Here is a 17,969-nt window from a genome sequence, read left to right as displayed (position 1 = left end):
CTGCACTCGGAAAGACCTGAGTCTGCTCTGTCCCTTTTTATAGAGTGTGTTTGTGTTGTCTGTCCAGTCCAATTTATTATTCAAGTGAACACCCAGGTACTTATAGGATCTCATCCTCTCAATGTCTATTTCCTCTATGTTCACTGGTATAGGGGGAGAGTGTTTACACCGGCTGATGTTATCCATCACCAGCTCTTTAGTTTTCCCAGAGTTGATCTGGAGGCGTTGGACCAATGCAGTGTATTAGGAGGGTGGAAGGGAGCTGAATGTTGTGGAAGGGACGGTTGAAGTGGGGCAATATACAGGGGGTGCAGACGCCCTGCGAAAACAAAATAATTTGTACTTTTTTTTAAGAAAGATAATAAAAACAAATTGACAGCTTGATCAGCTGTGAGTTACTGGTGTAGACTGGTGCTAACAAAGCAGACATGTTTTGAGATTCAAAGGATTCTCTTACCAGAAGATGGAAAAGAACCAGATTGATTTTAGCTGCAGTTTTGACTTCCTTCTTGTTTTCTTATATAGACATGTTCGCTCCTGGAACCATTTGCCGATGGAGGGCTTCTCTGAGATGTCTATCCACATACCTAATAAGATAGTCTGCGCTCATTATTGCAGTGCCTCTGTGAAAAGGCTGCATCTGAAGAGGGAGAATCAATTAACCTGGAACAAATATCAAATATCTGATGCATGATGTATGACAATAGGATGAAAATTGCTAATGCACATCGGCACATCCTGCTGGTTGAAGCTTAATAATATCAAAAATCAAGTAGCAAAACAAATACAAGACTGTTGTTTGCTGTTTAAAATCATTCGCAAGTTTAGTTTCTCTTTAGGTTTGGTTCAAAGCATCTTAAATGGTGATCAGTGATTGAAAGTTATTATGATTCATACATTTTAAAACCCAAGCTCTCTCTTTCCAACACAGACAAACTGATGCACACTGATGGCATCGTGACAGTTCAGCGAAAACCAAAATAATGGAATGGAATAATGAGTTAGGGAACCAGTCAAGCGAGAAGTTGTGGAGTAGGAGCAAAAGATAAATAAGGAAAGTAGGTGTATGGCAGTTGGGAGCAGGGGCTGACTGGGGGAAAAAGTGGCCCGGGAGTTACTGTCAGACCGGCCCACTCAATACACGGCGCGCTGCCCACTCAATGCATCGCACATATCGACCAGTCAGTGGCCTACTTGGAAAAATACTCATACACTTAACATTATTTTGTTACATCATATATGGTTTTTTTATAACATTTGGATCCACCAATTTGCCTGGATGGACACATGGAATAAAATGATACTGGCTATTGTAACACTCCAAGGTAGGTATAGTTTGCTAGATGAATATGCTTAACTCTGGGCTCGTATCAGATGGTTATACGTATAACTACAGAGCCTTAAGGAATGAATGTCAGCAGAGAAAGACCACACAATAAAGAATCAGAGTGTAGAATTAGTTTGAACTATATTGTAAAAATGAACAGAACAGAACATAGGATGGGGTGTGAACATCAGTGCAGGGACGTGCGGTCATTATGAAAAGTAAAAAACAAATAATGATAAAATAAAATAAATATTAATATTTCTCTACTGATCCGTGCTATAAATGTAATGTATGTATGATTCCAATCATTTCAAGCATTTTTTTAATCAAAATCGCTGAATTAGTGCATGTCCTGTTCAAACAGAGAGGAGACACGAGGTGAGGCAGCAACGAGCTGAGCCTCACCTCAGATTGTGAATCCCTCACTAACTGGGTTGAGCTGATTGTCACTGTAATATTTGTAGACACTTGTATTACATGTCCTTTCTTTCCATAGAATAGGTACTGTATTTCACGTATATGTAGAACATATTTAGTGTTGCTGATCTGACATTAAACCGCAGTGAAAAAGCACAGAGAGGCAAACAGTACCTCTGCCTCAATGAAGGGGGCGTGCGAGAGCCCACGGGTCGGGTTTATCGCGTCAAGCTGCATAGAGCAGATCGACCCAGACTAGTCACCCCGTAGTCAGACGCCGAAAAAGGATAGAGCATCCGGTAATTTTTCAAAATAAAACACTATGTGCAGCTGGATCGCGGTGCACACTCTCCCGGTGGAATCGAATATGTACTTTACCTATGTGTGTGTAAAGAATGCTGATATGAAATATAAAAAACAACCGGTAGTCAATGTGCAAGCTGCCAATTGAAAGGTGATTTAAGCTACTCTATTGGGTTCATAAATTTGTAAATCTGACTCTGAAAGAGTCAGTGCTTCATTAGCCACGAACCTCACGGCACGTCACTGCATCAGTGGTATCAGTAGTGTTGCATGCTGTGTGTGTGTGTGTGTGTGTGTGTGTGTGTGTGTGTGTGTGTGTGTGTGTGTGTGTGTGTGTGTGTGTGTGTGTGTGTGTGTGTGTGTGTGTGTGTGTGTGTGTGTGTAGGGGTGTTGAAGGTGCATAACAAAACAATAAGCTCCACCTTTAAAGGATTTACGTTTTGGTGCCGGTGCCATGCTGCCGGCTCGCGCTCAAAAACGGCTTCGTCTGCGAGCGAGTGACGCAAGTGTTGAGTAGGCTAGAGTGATTGACATTTAATAACTCCTACAACAAAGTTAGACTGACAGAAGAGATTAGATGAGTAAAGAAGATGGAAACCATGAGTGTGAATACTGATCGCGAGGAGTAGTATACATTTTAGTTAGTGGAATTAAATTCTGTGCATCAGCAAAACCATAACGTGTTTTGTGAACCATAAAATACAGGCGGGGTCCAGCAATGGCAGAGGGAGTTCTGGTTGTTGATAGTATGTTGGGCTGGTATTGGACCAGCCCAATCCTATCGGCCTACTGGTATCCCTATTGCCAGCCCACCCCTGGTTGAGAGATCTGAGGAATGGTAATAAATGTGGCAAAGAAGGTCATTTTGTGAAACAGAAACAGACAATGTCTGCTCTAAGAGCCTGTTGTGCAAACCGGAGAAACAATTCCGAAAGTTCCTGACATTTCCACACCAAGTTTGTTAAAAGTTTGATAATCCTCTCCTCGAGGCATCCACTTGGCTGCACAGTTTATTTTGTATTTAAACCTGGCCTGAGTCCGTTGTCATGTGTCTCGCTACAAATCTTTCCACTCTCTGTGACTGTCAGCTGAATTAAAATATCCTTCAAATATGACACACAGCATTAAACCCACTGCTGGAGATTGATGCTTCATGTGCATTTTCCATGAACAGTCATGCTATTTGAAGTTTGCATTTGTGAGGAAGCATCTATTCATGTTCTCCAAGCAGGCAATTCATGTGTATCAGCTTACGTGACACTTGAAAAAGACTCTGGCAGGGTTTCATCCACACCTCTATATTATTGCCTGGGTAGCTCTTCTAATTAAGCTCCCTTGTTGTAATTAGACTTTGAGTGGTCCAGAGAAATATGTATCCTAGCATTCATTAGTACATCATTTTGCATTTAAGACTTCTGTAACCTCTCTGTTATCCTGCTGTCTATTAATTACCCCAGTCACCTTTTAGACGGCAGAACAGGATGACATAAAAACATTAGCTACAAAGTATTAATCAGTGGCTTTGTTTGAACTAATGGAAGTATTTTATTCTCTCTAGATGACACTGAAGATGAGGACACCGTCTATACTCATGACTTCATTTTCTACCTCTTCTACGCCTTCCATCCTCCCCCAGAACCTGAGGATCAACTCCTCTGAGCAGCTCGGCCCCTGGCCGAGCAACAGCACCTGGCCACTCATCAAATCTTCAAGTTTGGGGATGTCCTGCTTCACTATGACATTCGGCGCCATCTCCAACCTCACAGCTCTGGGCATCCTGGCTAAGTCCCGTCTGCGATTCCGCCGCCAATCCAAAGCACCGTTTCTGCTTCTGACTGTGGCTTTGCTTTTGGCTGACCTTGCAGGTCATGTGATCCCAGGCGCATTTGCTTTGTATCTGCACATAGATCAGAGGTATAAAATACAGGCCGAGAAGCCCACCAAAGAGTTCTGTCAGATTTTTGGGGCAAGTATGGTGTTTTTTGGCTTATGCTCTTTGCTGCTGGGTTGTGCCATGGCGGTGGAGCGCTGTGTGGCCATCACTCAGCCCTTTTTCCACGCCGCTATGATCACATTAAGTCACGTGTGGCGAGTTGTGTTATTTTTGTCCTTGCTTGCACTCGTGCTGGCAGTTCTACCTTTATTTGCTGTGGGCACTTACACTACCCAGTTTCCTGGGACATGGTGTTTCTTGCCTATCCACGATCCACAGTCTACAGCTGACACCAATCTGGCTCTGGCCTTCTCCTGTCTGGGCCTCACTGCACTCACTTTTTCCCTACTCTGCAACATCCTGAGTGGTCTGGCATTGCTGCAGGCCAGATTGAAGTGCCACAATGGTAATGCTAAATCGTCAGGTCGCAGCACTCGTCGGACATCGTCCACGTCTACCTCCTTGTTTTGTTCACTGGATGTGGAGATGATGGCACAACTGGCAGTGATCACTGTCGTTTCCTGCGTATGCTGGAGCCCCTTTCTTGTGAGTACTCCTGTTTTAGTTTGCAGATTTAGTGTTCAGGTATTTTAAAGAATTTTTCAGATGATAAAGTAACAGCTATACCTCATGAGTGATTCTGTGTCTCCTTCAATACAGATCCACATTATTGTGCTGCAGTTCAAGCAAAGAACCTCAACTCATGAGAAGGATGGGTTCATTCTTCTGGGCTTGCGCATGGCCTCCTGGAATCAGATCTTGGACCCTTGGGTTTACATCTTACTGAGGAAAACAGTGCTTTTCAGACTTTGTTGTGCTTTTTACGCACAGAGACCCACAGTGAGAGAAAATAGGTCCTGTGAAGACAGTCACAGGGAGGCTTTCAGTCTGCAATGATCATTTTGTTCTTAGACTTTTAATAAATTATTACTTTTGTGGTGTGGTGTGAAAAAAATGTCAACTTTGCAGTGTTATTTTCAACGGGGCTTGATGGGGCCCATGGTCAGCATGCCAGCTGTGTGAATAAGGGACGGAATGAGACTTTCACAACATTTCACAACATTTAGTTAGTAGTCTGTGCCGGTGCTACTATCAATAGCAGCCACCTGCAACACTGTTGGTTGGGGAATCAGGCGGGGTTAGTGTGGCCCAATCAAAATTGAGAGACGCCTGACGAGCGCTGGGTTTAACGAATGGCTGAGCTGCTTTTGAAGCCTCATACCCGGGGTGGGCGGTGCTTCCTTTTGGCAGTGACTCCATTCAATATGGAGAACAGAAGATAGCCTGGCTCGATCTGCATTTTGCTGCTCTTACTCCGTTCTCGGTCACTTTCGCTTTTTCGGACACAAGTTATGAACTCCCCCGCCCCCGTAGAATTCAGCCGACGGGACTCGCTCACGTACGTTAAACAGACAATCCAAATAATCGTTTGAATGTGAACTGTTCGTAGCCGACTTAACGTCAGTTGCAGCTGCACTGACGTAAACTGTTCTAACTGTAAAACTGTTGTAACACTTAACAAACTACTGGTTTCCATTAAAAAAACGCCGTAATATCCTCTACGCCCTCTACGCCCTCGACATCCGGAGGAAGATTTGAATACTAAAATAGTTTCCGCGGAAACAATTACGAAGTTTGTGCCGAGCGGCGGGGTTACCGGGTGAAAGGTGACATCAGTCTGTTGACTCGTAGGTAAGTGGAGTGCAGTGCATGGGTCTAATAACGTCAGATATGTGTGACCTGGAGTGTCTCTGTTTATAACTGCGCATATGTGAGCTGGCTGAAGTGTGATAACTGTATCTCTGCTCCTGTCCTGCTAACAGTTTTAGCTATCGTCTTAAAAGTTCGTTTGTAACGTCAGGCTACTTGTGTGTACCAGCCTGCATTACCAGTAAATCCACCTCCTGAGACAAACCCCATGTAGGCCAGAGGATCCAGCTCATGCCAGTTCTACCATAAAAGCCCATCTCTCTCTCTCTCTCCCCATTTCCTCCATGACAAGAATGCACAATGCGGCGAGTGTGTCAGCCTCTCTGGGATCCATGGGACTGTTGCGTCTCTTCGGGGTGTCCTGGTCCTGGAGTCTGGCAGCGGGCCTTGGGGTTTATTTGGGCACAAAAAGCTGGAAGTACTTCTACATTGCAGCATGCACGGCCAAGAGAGACATCAAGTAAGTTAAATACAGTCCAAATATAACGTTAGTTCTGATTCTGATTGATAAATCAATATGATAATGGATAGGAATGAAATATATCAAGATGTGTTGATACATAATTACTTCATCTAAATTGATAATAACTAGAGCTCTCCTCGACCAAATAAATTCGTAGTCCAGTAATACTCATACAATTTATATAATCAGCTGATCTGTGAAACTGATTCTCTCCACAAAGACTCATGCAAATACAAGTTTCTTGGAAAAAGAGTTATTCAGCATGACAAAAATCAACTAAAGACATCTTTTTTTTGTCGTAATAATAAGTACATACTAACTCAAATTCATCAGAACATTTGAAATAAGAGTTCTGCTTTGGAAACTATTGTCTGATTACTCTGTGTTTGTGTGCATGCATGTAAACATTGTCAGTATATACTTGGGAACATTTATTAATTGTTTTCTTTATAAGTTCACTTGAAACTGTAATGCTTAAGTTCTTAATTAAATGAGAAAATACTTTTTATTTGTCAAGTATTTAATTCACAAAGGAATATACAAAAGATTGGGTTTACCATATGGTTATGTCATATACTGTTGGACTATTTAATTATTGAACCACCAGAAAACGTTCTATATTGTGGTATATATGTCGTTATTGAGATATGAAATGACCTTTGTTGCGATATCCGTATCGTCCAGCCCACGTCCTGATCATGCTTATATGTCTTGTCTCTTTGTCTCCCTCCTCTGCCCCTCACCAGTGGCCTCTATGTGCTGTTGAGAGTGAAGATGGCCTTGTGGCGCTACATGCGCAATGGAAGCAACATTCCTTCCATATTCGCCCAGACAGTGAAGAGACACCCAAATAAACCAGCACTCATCTATGAGGCCACGGGGGAAACGTGGACGTTCACCCAGCTGGACGAGCTGTCTAACGCGGTGGCCCACTGGGCGAGAGGTCAGGGGTGGGTCTCGGGCGACGTGGTGGCCCTCTTCATGGAGAGCAGGCCGTTGCAGGTGGCTCTCTGGCTGGGCTTGGCCAAGGTTGGGGTGGAAGCTGCGCTCATCAACTTCAACCTCCGCCACGATTCCCTCATGCACTGCATCGGGGTGTCAGGCTCACGCGCTATTGTGTTCGGAGCGGAGCTTGCTGATGGTAAGAATGTGATACACACAAGGTAGGAAAAGTCAGGAATTTAGGTTTTAATTCTGTATCAATGGAGGGATACATTCTAAAAACACAGGATAATATCTTCACTCTTATTCAGCACATGATTAGGCTGCTAAAATAAGCAACACATTTAGTTAACATTTTGTGTGTGACATCCTGGGAAGTGGTCTACCTTTTGTCCTGTGGTGTCACACTCTTAATACTCATTTAGTGGTGGAGCACAAACTGTGATAATGACCGTGTCTCCAGCTCGTCATGTGGTCAACAGGACATGCTGGCGGTGATCTCATTGCCAGTAATACGCCTCCTATGCCATCTATTTATGAAATGAGTTAACATTTGATTCTGTTGGTTCTCTGTTACAATACAAACACTTGTTTCATTTGTCTCTGTTGTTTCTGTGTGTGTGTGTGTGTGTGTGTGTGTGTGTGTGTGTGTGACTTAACTAAAACACTCACAGTAGATATAGTAATTTTGAATCCTCTGATGTCACTTTTCTCTGCTTTTGTCAGACACAGGTCTGTGGTGTTTTAACTTGTCAGTTTTATAGGCATCATGGCTTCAGAAATAAAATACTAATAAAAAAGGAACATTTAATTAAGTCGTATTGTTACAACATATAACTACATTACTTTCACTCACAATATTAGAAATGTATTTCCGTTCCTATTCAAACTAGAGAGCATGAACTAACCTGACTGGTGTTCTCTCTTCCCGTCTCCCTCTTGGTCCTCTTACTGAATGTCAGCCATGTTGGAGGTGAGTTCCTCCAACTCCCAGTCCATGCTGCGGTTTAGTACAGGAGACCTCGGTGCAGAACATCTGGCCCGACTGGGTGCTCAACCTCTGGACCCAATTTTATCATCTTCACCTAGACATCCCCCTTCACCTTGTGTTCCCCACAAAGGCATGAACGGTGAGTATCTTATCTATCACTGAAGAGGACTTAATATGCATGTTAATTATTAGTTCCCTTTAAATACCACCTTCAGGATTTTTTCTTATACTGTGTTTGGCTGAAAACTCTATTCTGAATTCCCAGAGTGTGTGTCTACAGTAATTCATTTTTGTCACTCTGGGGTCTGGTTTCTGAACTGAAATTGCTCTTGACTCGAGCGTGATGAGGTGAATACTTTGTTGTGCAGAACTTTCAGAGTTATTTTGTATTCACGACAGATCTTGACATTTTTCTGTAGACAAGCTGTCTGTCTGAATATAAAAAACATATTCCTCAACTATTGTAAATCTGTCTTAGATGAATGAATATAAAAGTCAGCTTTTAAGGTGTGAGCCCAACATATACTCTACCTAACAAACCGGGGCGGGGGTGTTGCCCATGAAAACATGAGGCACATTGAAAACAATGACTATATTTTTGGGGTTCACTGATGGCTGTATGGATCTTAAACTTCCGATGTGCAACTGTAATGCTCTCTTGTATTCTCTTCTGCAGACCGCCTATTTTATATTTACACCTCCGGCACCACAGGACTGCCCAAGGCTGCCATTGTGGTACACAGTCGGTATGCCATTTACCACAAAAAAGCATCACTTTTCAGAGTTGTTACAGTTGCTGCACTGCTAATGATAGACGTCTGAGAACCTCTCCTTTGTTCCCACAACAGCTACTACAGAATTGCTGCTTTTGGGTATTTTGCCTTTCGCATGAGTCCTGTTGACATCATCTATGACTGCCTGCCTCTCTATCACTCAGCAGGTATATGACTGCAGGCTCAAGCTCTTGATGAATACAGTCCCCCCCCCCCTTTTTTTAAGCTTGCATAACCGAAGTGTTAGCTTTCTCTTCTTGCCAGGTAATATCATGGGCGTCGGTCAGTGTCTGATCCAGGGCCTCACTGTGGTAGTGAAGAAAAAATTCTCTGCCAGCCGCTTCTGGGAAGATTGCATTAAGTACAACTGCACTGTAAGAGCTAATGCTCGGAAAAACATTGACAAGTGCCATGTTTAATGTAATCAATAACTTTAAAGCATGAATTTCTGAACTAGCCTCAATAACAACACTGCTCTCCTGTTGTAGATAGTGCAGTATATCGGGGAAATCTGCCGCTACCTACTATCTCAGCCAGTGCGGCCGTCAGAAAAAGGCCACAAAGTTCGGCTGGCAGTGGGAAACGGGTTGCGCCCCAGTGTGTGGGAGGCCTTCACGGAGCGTTTCGGGGTGAAGCAGATCGGCGAGTTCTATGGCGCGACCGAGTGCAACTGCAGCATTGCCAACATGGATGGCAAGGTCAGCAATCCATGTGTCACTTGTGTGTCTTCCCTGGTGAAATGTGAATGTGAGTTTTATCAGAATTTGTTTTGCTGCCAGGTGGGAGCCTGTGGATTCAACAGTCGCATTCTCCCCAACGTGTACCCGATCCGTCTGGTGAGGGTGGACGAGGACAGCATGGAGCTGGTTCGCGACAGCCGGGGGCTCTGTGTGACATGCCGCCCTGGTAACTAATACCGAATACTACAATAATGTGTTCTCTATATGTTATATGTGATTGTTCCTGAGTTAACTGATCTCCATGTCTTGCAGGGGAGCCAGGACTGCTGGTGGGTCGCATAAACCAACAAGACCCATTACGGCGTTTTGACGGCTACGCTAACCAGGATGCTACGAGGAAGAAGATAGCTCACAATGTCTTCAAGAAAAATGATTCTGCATATCTATCAGGTTACCAATCCTTTTTATTTGCCAAGATATATAATTGTATTGCTTTTATATTGTACATAACACTCGACACAGCCGTGCTCATTTTATACATGTGCAATAAATCTTTGAAGTGTTCTAACTAAAGAAAGCCTAAAAATAATAGCAATGTCGGAATACCAAGCATCCTTTGTCGGCTCAATAAGGTGATGTTTTCTGGTGGTTTAGCTATACTTTAACCAAACCTGGGGTTTTTGACCGACGGTTGTTAATTGTTTTGCTATCCATACGTCTACCCTAGGGGACGTGCTGGTGATGGATGACATGGGCTACATGTACTTCCGTGACCGCAGCGGAGACACGTTCCGCTGGCGAGGAGAAAACGTCTCGACCACCGAGGTGGAAGGTGTGCTCAGCAGTCTCCTGGGTCAGACTGACGTGGCTGTGTATGGCGCTGCGGTGCCAGGTGATGGTTCACTTTGTGTGCTTACTGCTTTCAACATCACTTTGGGGGCCATTACTGTTATTTGACTGTACTTAACAAGCATTTATTTCCGTCACATGTCATACCAGGTGTGGAAGGTAAGGCAGGCATGGCTGCCATTGCAGACACCACGGGGAGTTTTGACTGCAACAGTTTCTTGCAGAAAGTCCAGCAAGCTCTTCCTTCGTATGCCCGGCCCGTGTTTCTGCGAATCTCCCCACTTGTGGACACCACAGGTCAGTGGATCTCGAGATCTAGAGGAATACTCATGGGGTAGCAAGAGGGTGGCATGGAGACTTTAAGGGGTGGCAGAAATGTATATATATTTTATTTTTTTGCTGATTTGATCGCAAAACAATCACAAAAAGCCGCTGAATGAAGATAATTAAACTCAAAACATTAATGGAACTTAATCTGTCCTTCATACAATCAAACAGGAGGTACTAATCAAAATATGCTTCGCTGTTTTGATTAGTCCTGTATTATTAGTGAAGTTGGCAACCCTACACACATAGTTAGCAGGAAAAAAAGGCCATCAGCAGTTGCTGTGTGTAGCCAAGACCGGGAGAGGCTGCACAGAAAACCCACAATCAATGGGTGACATCTCGGTGACTAGAGTCTGTGGCTGTAACCCTGTGTCCTCTCGCGGTTCCTGGCACCAAACTGTGGCGTCTAGGGGTGTCATCTCCTGCTGCATTCACTTGCACTCGGACATCAGAGTTTTGCTCTTGTAAATCCGACCAGCTACAACTTTTCATATATTTTCTAATTGGATTGTCTGAAACTGGGGTGGCAAGGCATTTTTTTTTCATGGGGCACAACCACAGCTGCACTTACCTGATATCCCTCCTGAGTTCATGAAAATGTTAACCATCACTGATTCAAAAATGTTAATCTATTTTATGTATCTCCACATTCCTGCATAGGTACATTTAAAATCCAGAAAACCAGGCTGCAGAGGGAGGGATACGACCCACGTCTCACCACAGACCAGATCTACTTTTTGAACACTAGAGCTGCATGTTATGAGGCAGTAGACGAGGAGCTATACAACGCTATAGCGGAGGGAAGAATGTCTCTATGACATGGAGGCCGTAGAGAGATGCTGTAGAGAGAGAATAACGTATGCAAACGCCGGTGTCAGGATCAGTCAGTGTTGGTGCACCACCTGCCTGGATTTAACCTTTCAGGGAACAGAGTGGAGAGGACTACTTACATAGAATTACATGGAGAATCGTTACAGATGCGGTTTTAACACTGTATGAGTAACACACCAGGACATAATAAGAGGGTGTTTATTCCCTTTAATAACTTGTTTTTAATTATTAAATGAACACCTCAAAAAGCCTTTTGAGCATCACCGCACATAGAGTGGGTATCTCCCACAACTGAAATAGGATACATGTTACAATAATGTGCTTAGGACAGAAAGGTGTAGCATCAAGTCAAACTCTGTTACAGGTTATATTCCCATTTATGAAATACGTCGCAGGACTAAGTCTTTGTAGGTTTAGGCAACACTTGAGTGTGAAGCTATGGCGTTACTGATGTGTGGTTGGATGAGGCAGGAAGACCAGACTTCAACATGCAGTACATATGGCTACTAGATAAAACACTAATCATAGTTGTTGTTTTTTTTAATACAATAGAAAACTAATCTCACTTTTCACGTTTGAACCTCTGAACAACACCGGCACACTTTTGCAAACACACAAAGGTTGTTACTGTATGTGCCTTATATGAAACATATCAGATCTATGTTTCATGTTTTATGCTTTTCTTGGAGAGGAGCTCAAAAGATTGTGAAATCACTGTAGTGATGTCATGCAAAGCTGAGTCACCTGAGGTGACTGTCATTTTATGTAACAAATATCAGTGTAGTAATATACTGGTGTTAAAGCTATTCACAATTTCAGATCTCATGGACTACATTTTGTTTTGTTGTAACTCAAATTAAATATTTTAAAACATGTCTGTTTGTTTCATATCATTCTTTTAACTTGTATCAAACTGTCACAAGCTGGAGCAGCCCTTCTTTTCTTTCATTGGGTCATTTTTATACAGACAATGTTTACACGACCAATGTGAACTAGTCCATTGACAAGTATATCCTCGAGGGTAGGATTTTCAGTGGGTGCTCTTTGCAGGCAGAGCAGAAGTAGGGAAAGGCTCTGGGTGTGATGACGTCTGTGAAGGTGTAAAGAGGCGCTCTCTCTCCAGGGTCGTAAAACGTCACCTTGCCTCTGTCCATGTCTAAAACTATTCTTATCACTTCTGGCGTCTTAGTCATGTTCAGAGGCTCCCATGGTGCCGTGCAGGCCTTGTGCTCTCTGTTGCGGAACCTTATAGTCCAGAATCCCTCTGCTGGTGTCAGGACGTGCTTGCCCTTCCTGTTGATAGAGTCGCTGGCTACTCCCACCACCCAGTAGGTGTTGTCCTTTACCTCCACATCCCAGCTGTGGCGTCCAGATTTATAGCCCTCAGCAGCCAGCATCTCGGCGCTTATGTCGAAGCGCTCTGGGTTGTCTGGCAGTTTGAAAATCTGGGTCGAATTCTGCACGACTGTGAGATCCTCTGAGATGATGAAGCAGCTAGCTGCTGTGTTTGGATCCAGAATCACAGGATCTTTAGAGAAAAACAAAAAACAGGTAGAAGTTACTAATGTGGTGGGGAAAGAGCTGGTTGATAAAACATAGCTAGTCATTGTTTGAGGAACTCACTGTATTTAACTACACTCTTCATCTTCTCCCACACTTTAAATTTCAGAGAGCCCAAGTGCTTGGCCACATCAATCAGAGCATCAGAAATCATTTGTGGATCAACAGAAGTTCGCCAAGTTCTGAAAAGATAGGAGTTAGTTGTTGAGAATTGTGTCTGTCGAGTTATATTATGCTAAAATATTCTTAGCTGCATCCAAGACATTGAATTAACACTTACCTCCTTATTGTTTCCTTGTAATTCTGAAAACAAAATGTAAGAGAACAACTTAAAACCACTTCTGGTTACAATTTGCTTTTCAAACTGTCTGAAGCAATGTTCTCATCTACCTTAAGAAATGGGATATCTTGAGAGTTCATCTCCTGTTCCACTAATCTGATGGTGTTTGAGAGAGATGCAATTTCCTCGTTCATCTCTTCAAACCTCTGGTTAACCACTAGATTCTTTTCATCCTCCTCGGCCTTTAAAGCTGAAAGTCTGGCGGCCTCCTGCTCCTTCAGGTAAAGGTGAAGGGCTTCAAATTCATCTCTGATCTGTGATTCGGTATGTTCGGCCTGGTTCTGGAGAGAGACGTGATTGATGGGTAATCATTGCCTTCACACCTTGGCCCTCTAGTACGTTCAAAGTAACATGTACTGATGGAACTGACGGTACCTTGACATGTTGTGCCATTTCCTCACAGGCCATTTTCGACTTCTTGTACAGTTGCAACTTCTCTTTTAAAGGCAGCAGCGCACTCTTCAGTTCCTCCTAAAAAGTCAGTGACAGGGCATCAACACTTGTGACAAGGTCACTCTGGCACACGGCCCAGCTGTCGGCACAATGTTGGGGGCTTTCAGCTGCCACATACTCTTCCATGACAGCATTAAAACGCAAAGCTGCACAATGCAGCAGTGGCAGCATCATGTTAATGTGGCAAATCCAGAGGAAAGGATCCAATGTCCTGGTAACATTAGAAATACAGAGCTCATGCAGTTTAGAATCAAGACAGGGACACAATATGGCAACAATAGATTCATTTTACATTAGCACTCAAGATTTTATGTTATCAGGACAGGGTCGAGGAGAACATGAGTAGAATGAATGAAGTGTCACAGAAAACCTTGTGGGAATCAAGTTTCAGTCCTCTCGAGACCCCCAGTGGCAACAGCAAATCATAAATATAAATCTATTATTAGAATGTGAATGAACTCTGCCAAACACCTCCGCACTCATCAACATATCAGGAGCAGCATAAAGGTAGTATTAAAATAGAAATGAAAATGTTGGCATGCTGTAAATTGAAATAATGTCCAGGTTTGGTGAATTATGGATAGCCTTTGAGATTTTATTTGCAAAATGTTTAGCTAATCAATTGAGATTAGCTAAACAAATTTAGTGAATCGTCTTCTAATTTTAATTGTGATGGCTCAGCCACAAACGTGTGAGTATTGTTATATTGTTGACTTTAGATACTAGTCAATAAAGACAGACATACAATTCAGCATCCAAACACAACAGGTATTTCAATAGATGGTTTCATCACCATTGATTCCAGCTGCTATCATCAGTAGTAAAACAGAGGAAGAAGTAGCTGATGCTGAAGATATTGAGAATGTGCCACCACAGTGAAATACTGGGGTGACCAGCCCTGTAACTTTAACGTACCTTACAGTCAAAAGCACCTTCCACAATGGGATAGAGCCTGTGGCCTCTGTGTGCAGCTGCCTTCCCACACACACCACAGATTGGCTCCAAGTCCTCCAAGCAGAACAATGTGAGCTTCTCTCCGTGCTCCTTACAAGCCTCTGGGTCATTCTTGCTCCTGTCTGCCTTGAAGGATTCACAGGTCTTCTCCAGCACAGTGCTCACCACGATTCGATCCATGGAGGAACGGCGCCAGCACAGAGGACAGCTGTGTGAATCCCCACCGCCTTGTGTCTCCCAGCTGTCTTTTAGACAGGCTTTACAGAATCTGTGTCTGCAAGTGAGCACCACTGGCTGACTGAGAATGTGTCCACAAATTGGACAGGAAAGGTCATCCTCAAGATGAGCGCGTCTGGTGGCCATTTGTCTTCACGGGGCTTTGATGAGACGGCAGGATTTCGAGGCTCCTCCCATGTCTCTGGAAGGTTACCTCAGCTTGACCTCAGAAATAAGTGTTGATACCTCAGCTCCTAAAGTGCTGTGTTGAGCATGCACATCCTGCCTTCTCAAATAAACACCACACACCTCAAAGGGGGGGAAAAATATGACTTGGCTTAACATTTGGGAGAGTGTATCTGTCCAGATCAGAGCAAAGAGTACACTGACTAACACAATGATGACAGAAGAGTATGGTATGCTGTGATCACCTCCAAGTTATTTGAGAAGTCTGTTGAAACAAACTGTCACAGTGTAATGGAAGAGATTGCGGAGAAACAACGTCCAAAAGAAGACTGGGTGAGGATATAAATAGAAGTTACCGATTTGGACTGAAGTTATGTGGGGAAAGAAATGTCCTGCTGCTGACCACTGGAATATTTTCACAGTTAAGTTTAGCTTCGAGCAACAGCTTTTTAAGAATTGAAACACGGTTTCTTAGTTTTTTTAGAGCAATATAGAGGGTATTTCAGAACAAGGTGTTCACACGGTAGCATGGTCTTAATTTGTTCATTTCAAAAGACTGTAACAGTAAATGAATCTTGTGTGGGCCGTAATCCAGTATTTTGTTGTTGCTATTAGTTTACTAGAATGCCTGCTGCAGTGCCAAAAATAGAGCAAGAGTGTGTATATAGAGAAAGGGAATACTATTCTGCCATTAGAAAACGCTGTGTAGACCAGTGCTGCGCCAACTCTTGCATTTGCTGTATGGTAGCTTTTAAATCTCACACACACTCTGCTAGGATTCACAGTCAGCTTTAAACCATGCAGGTAGGACACGTATTAGAGTGCGTACTGTATCTGTAGCAAGCATACTGTGGCAAAGTCCCCTATTCTCTTTTATTTTTCCACTTCCTTACCTCACCTACCTGACTTCATTTTCTCTCCTTTCTTAATCACTGATTGGCTCTTGTTTTCACCCTTTGTCACTCCTCATTTAGCTGATTAAGTTCACCTGATCACTCCTTTTTTTTTTTTTTAAAGAATTCACCCCCTCTCACTCTTATTTGTTTTAACCTTTGCATGGAGCAGAAGTTTTGGTAAGAGGAGTTTTTTTTTTTTACTCTTTAGGTCTCGTACAATGTCTGTTGTAATTGACTGAGAACTTTATTTATCATCATTTCTTTAAAATAAACAACAGTAATTTGACTTACGCTAAGTTATAATCCTGGATTTGTTTTGTTTTAGATACACCAGCCCATGTGTGTCTTGTGCTCGCTGAATGTTTTTAAATTGAGTTTTGGAGAGAATACATTGCATTCTGATCTGATGCCCACTTTTCATTATAAACCTCCTAATTAACACATATGTTGGCTACTTGAGGCTCCCAGAGTAGTGGTGGCTCTGCATTTGGTCACTGGACAGATGTCGGATATTTCTTCTCTCATTTAAAGTCAGTTTATGTCTTTAAATATTTCATAACAATTTCCATCATACATGTTTAGTCATGGTTAAAAAGCTGTTCTGGTTAAAGTAGATGAATTTGTAGCTGTTTTTGATCTGAAAATTAGTCATTTGTTGAACAGGTTATTAAACTGAAAATGCTTTCTAACTGTCAGACTAAATTAATTGGGAAAAGACAGATGGATTTCTTTGCTGTTTGGGTTTACACACACCAGTGAGTGTGTGCATGCAGGACTTTCATACAGAGGCAAACACAAAAATAATGAGGCTGACAGACATTTCACTACAGTGCACATTTCACTGAGCCCATGGGGAGCAGGGAGTCCTTCGTTGTGAAACGGAGGTTTTCTGTGACATGTTTTTCTAGTTCTATTTTCAATTTCCCAAATGACTGAATAATCATTGCGTATTCTAATGATCATTCTTCAATTTTAAGTACTTCACACACAGTGAAGATTTACATATCAAATGTATGCTCAATGCTTTTTAAAATGGAATAGATTTCTTTTTTCCAGCTTACCTTACGACCCTTGAATGCCTCCTTTATGGGATACACTCTGTGATTCATATGCAGGCCTGTTGTGTGGCACATAGAGCACACAGGCTCCAGATCTGCGACACAGAGGAGAAACAGTCGCTCTCCGTGTGCTCTGCATGATTTAAGCGGAAGTGCAGGGCAGAGGGGGCACTCTTTAGTACCATGTTGTATCCAGAAGTACTCCAAACAACAGTCACAAAAGCTGTGATCACAATGGATGCAGCAGAGGACCTCTGAAGACAGGAAGATTTCCCCACACACGGCGCAGCAGGAATCGTCCACACTTGAGACGTCAACCTCCATCTGTGAAATGTAATGCAGCACTGATGGGGAGCTCCACAGTAAAACCTATATTCCCTCTGAAAGTACAGTATGTACCATGGGTGTTCAACTGCATATGGCCCTGCTGCAGGAGAGAAAGAGAGACCCGGCTCCTCTAGTTTCATCATAAATCAACGTGCAAGTTAAAGGCAGGCTTTCAGCTCAGCCATGATTCAAACCATGCGACAAAAACACTGGAAAACCACGCAGGAACTCTTGTAAAGTTCAATTATTTACATTTTAAAATTTTTGTTTTAACTTCTTTTTATGCTGTTTCCTTAAAGGGACAGGGTGATTTGCAGTTACTGTAACTGCATATCTAAAATACGATTCCTTTTAATTTGCATATATCTATGTAGTTGTCAGTACCGTTCAGATTTTGCATGGAATATTTTATGGTTTAAAAAGCATTTAAACT

The 17,969-nt window shown here is 42.8% G+C and overlaps 3 protein-coding genes across 4 annotated transcripts; 2 read left to right on the top strand and 1 right to left on the bottom strand.

Moving 5' to 3' along the window:
* Positions 1-3,638: 3,638 nt before the first annotated feature.
* On the top strand, positions 3,639-4,877 carry ptger1c (prostaglandin E receptor 1c (subtype EP1)). Its single transcript, XM_068719029.1, has 2 exons — positions 3,639-4,526; positions 4,641-4,877. The coding sequence occupies exons 1-2, from the start codon at positions 3,639-3,641 to the stop codon at positions 4,875-4,877; spliced, it is 1,125 nt and encodes a 374-aa protein (XP_068575130.1).
* Positions 4,878-5,240: 363 nt separating this feature from the next.
* Positions 5,241-12,421, top strand: slc27a1a (solute carrier family 27 member 1a). 2 transcript variants are annotated; one of them, XM_068718604.1, is made up of 13 exons: positions 5,241-5,672; positions 5,983-6,150; positions 6,900-7,294; positions 8,058-8,225; positions 8,763-8,832; positions 8,935-9,026; positions 9,124-9,233; positions 9,348-9,557; positions 9,639-9,765; positions 9,852-9,989; positions 10,267-10,431; positions 10,539-10,685; positions 11,376-12,421. In XM_068718604.1, exons 2-13 carry the CDS (start codon positions 5,984-5,986, stop codon positions 11,531-11,533), a joined length of 1,947 nt encoding a protein of 648 aa, XP_068574705.1. In that variant the 5' UTR covers positions 5,241-5,672; position 5,983; the 3' UTR covers positions 11,534-12,421. The 2 variants fall into 2 exon arrangements, with proteins under 2 accessions (XP_068574705.1, XP_068574706.1); XM_068718605.1 differs by lacking the exon at positions 5,241-5,672 and having other exon boundaries at positions 5,973-6,150.
* A 90-nt stretch (positions 12,422-12,511) lies between these two features.
* trim35-13 (tripartite motif containing 35-13) lies at positions 12,512-15,216 on the bottom strand. The gene is made up of 6 exons (XM_068718606.1): positions 14,815-15,216; positions 13,822-13,917; positions 13,497-13,727; positions 13,387-13,409; positions 13,170-13,288; positions 12,512-13,074 (listed from the first exon to the last, which is right to left on the bottom strand). Exons 1-6 carry the CDS (start codon positions 15,214-15,216, stop codon positions 12,539-12,541), a joined length of 1,407 nt encoding a protein of 468 aa, XP_068574707.1. The 3' UTR covers positions 12,512-12,538.
* Positions 15,217-17,969: the final 2,753 nt, after the last annotated feature.

Source organism: Cebidichthys violaceus, unplaced genomic scaffold, assembly GCF_023349555.1.
Source record: "Cebidichthys violaceus isolate CVI_PGR_0920_01 unplaced genomic scaffold, fCebVio1.0.p SCAF_23, whole genome shotgun sequence".
Classification (NCBI taxonomy): domain Eukaryota; kingdom Metazoa; phylum Chordata; class Actinopteri; order Perciformes; family Stichaeidae; genus Cebidichthys; species Cebidichthys violaceus.
Note: the sequence above shows the minus strand (reverse complement) of the source record. Positions and strands in the feature narration are given on the sequence as shown.

What these genes read in the sequence shown, in the direction of transcription:
- ptger1c (XM_068719029.1), top strand. Translation starts at nt 3,639, where the DNA reads ATGACTTCATTTTCTACCTCTTCTACGCCTTCCATCCTCCCCCAGAAC. An exon ending in TATGCTGGAGCCCCTTTCTT is followed by an intron (nt 4,527 to 4,640) that starts GTGAGTACTCCT and finishes CCTTCAATACAG; the next exon opens with ATCCACATTATTGTGCTGCA.
- slc27a1a (XM_068718605.1), top strand. Translation starts at nt 5,975, where the DNA reads ATGACAAGAATGCACAATGCGGCGAGTGTGTCAGCCTCTCTGGGATCC. An exon ending in GCCATTGTGGTACACAGTCG is followed by an intron (nt 8,833 to 8,934) that starts GTATGCCATTTA and finishes TTCCCACAACAG; the next exon opens with CTACTACAGAATTGCTGCTT. An exon ending in GCATTAAGTACAACTGCACT is followed by an intron (nt 9,234 to 9,347) that starts GTAAGAGCTAAT and finishes CTCCTGTTGTAG; the next exon opens with ATAGTGCAGTATATCGGGGA.
- trim35-13 (XM_068718606.1), bottom strand. Translation starts at nt 15,216, where the DNA reads ATGGCCACCAGACGCGCTCATCTTGAGGATGACCTTTCCTGTCCAATT. An exon ending in AAGGTGCTTTTGACTGTAAG is followed by an intron (nt 13,918 to 14,814) that starts GTACGTTAAAGT and finishes CTGACTTTTTAG; the next exon opens with GAGGAACTGAAGAGTGCGCT. An exon ending in TACAAGGAAACAATAAGGAG is followed by an intron (nt 13,289 to 13,386) that starts GTAAGTGTTAAT and finishes CTATCTTTTCAG; the next exon opens with AACTTGGCGAACTTCTGTTG.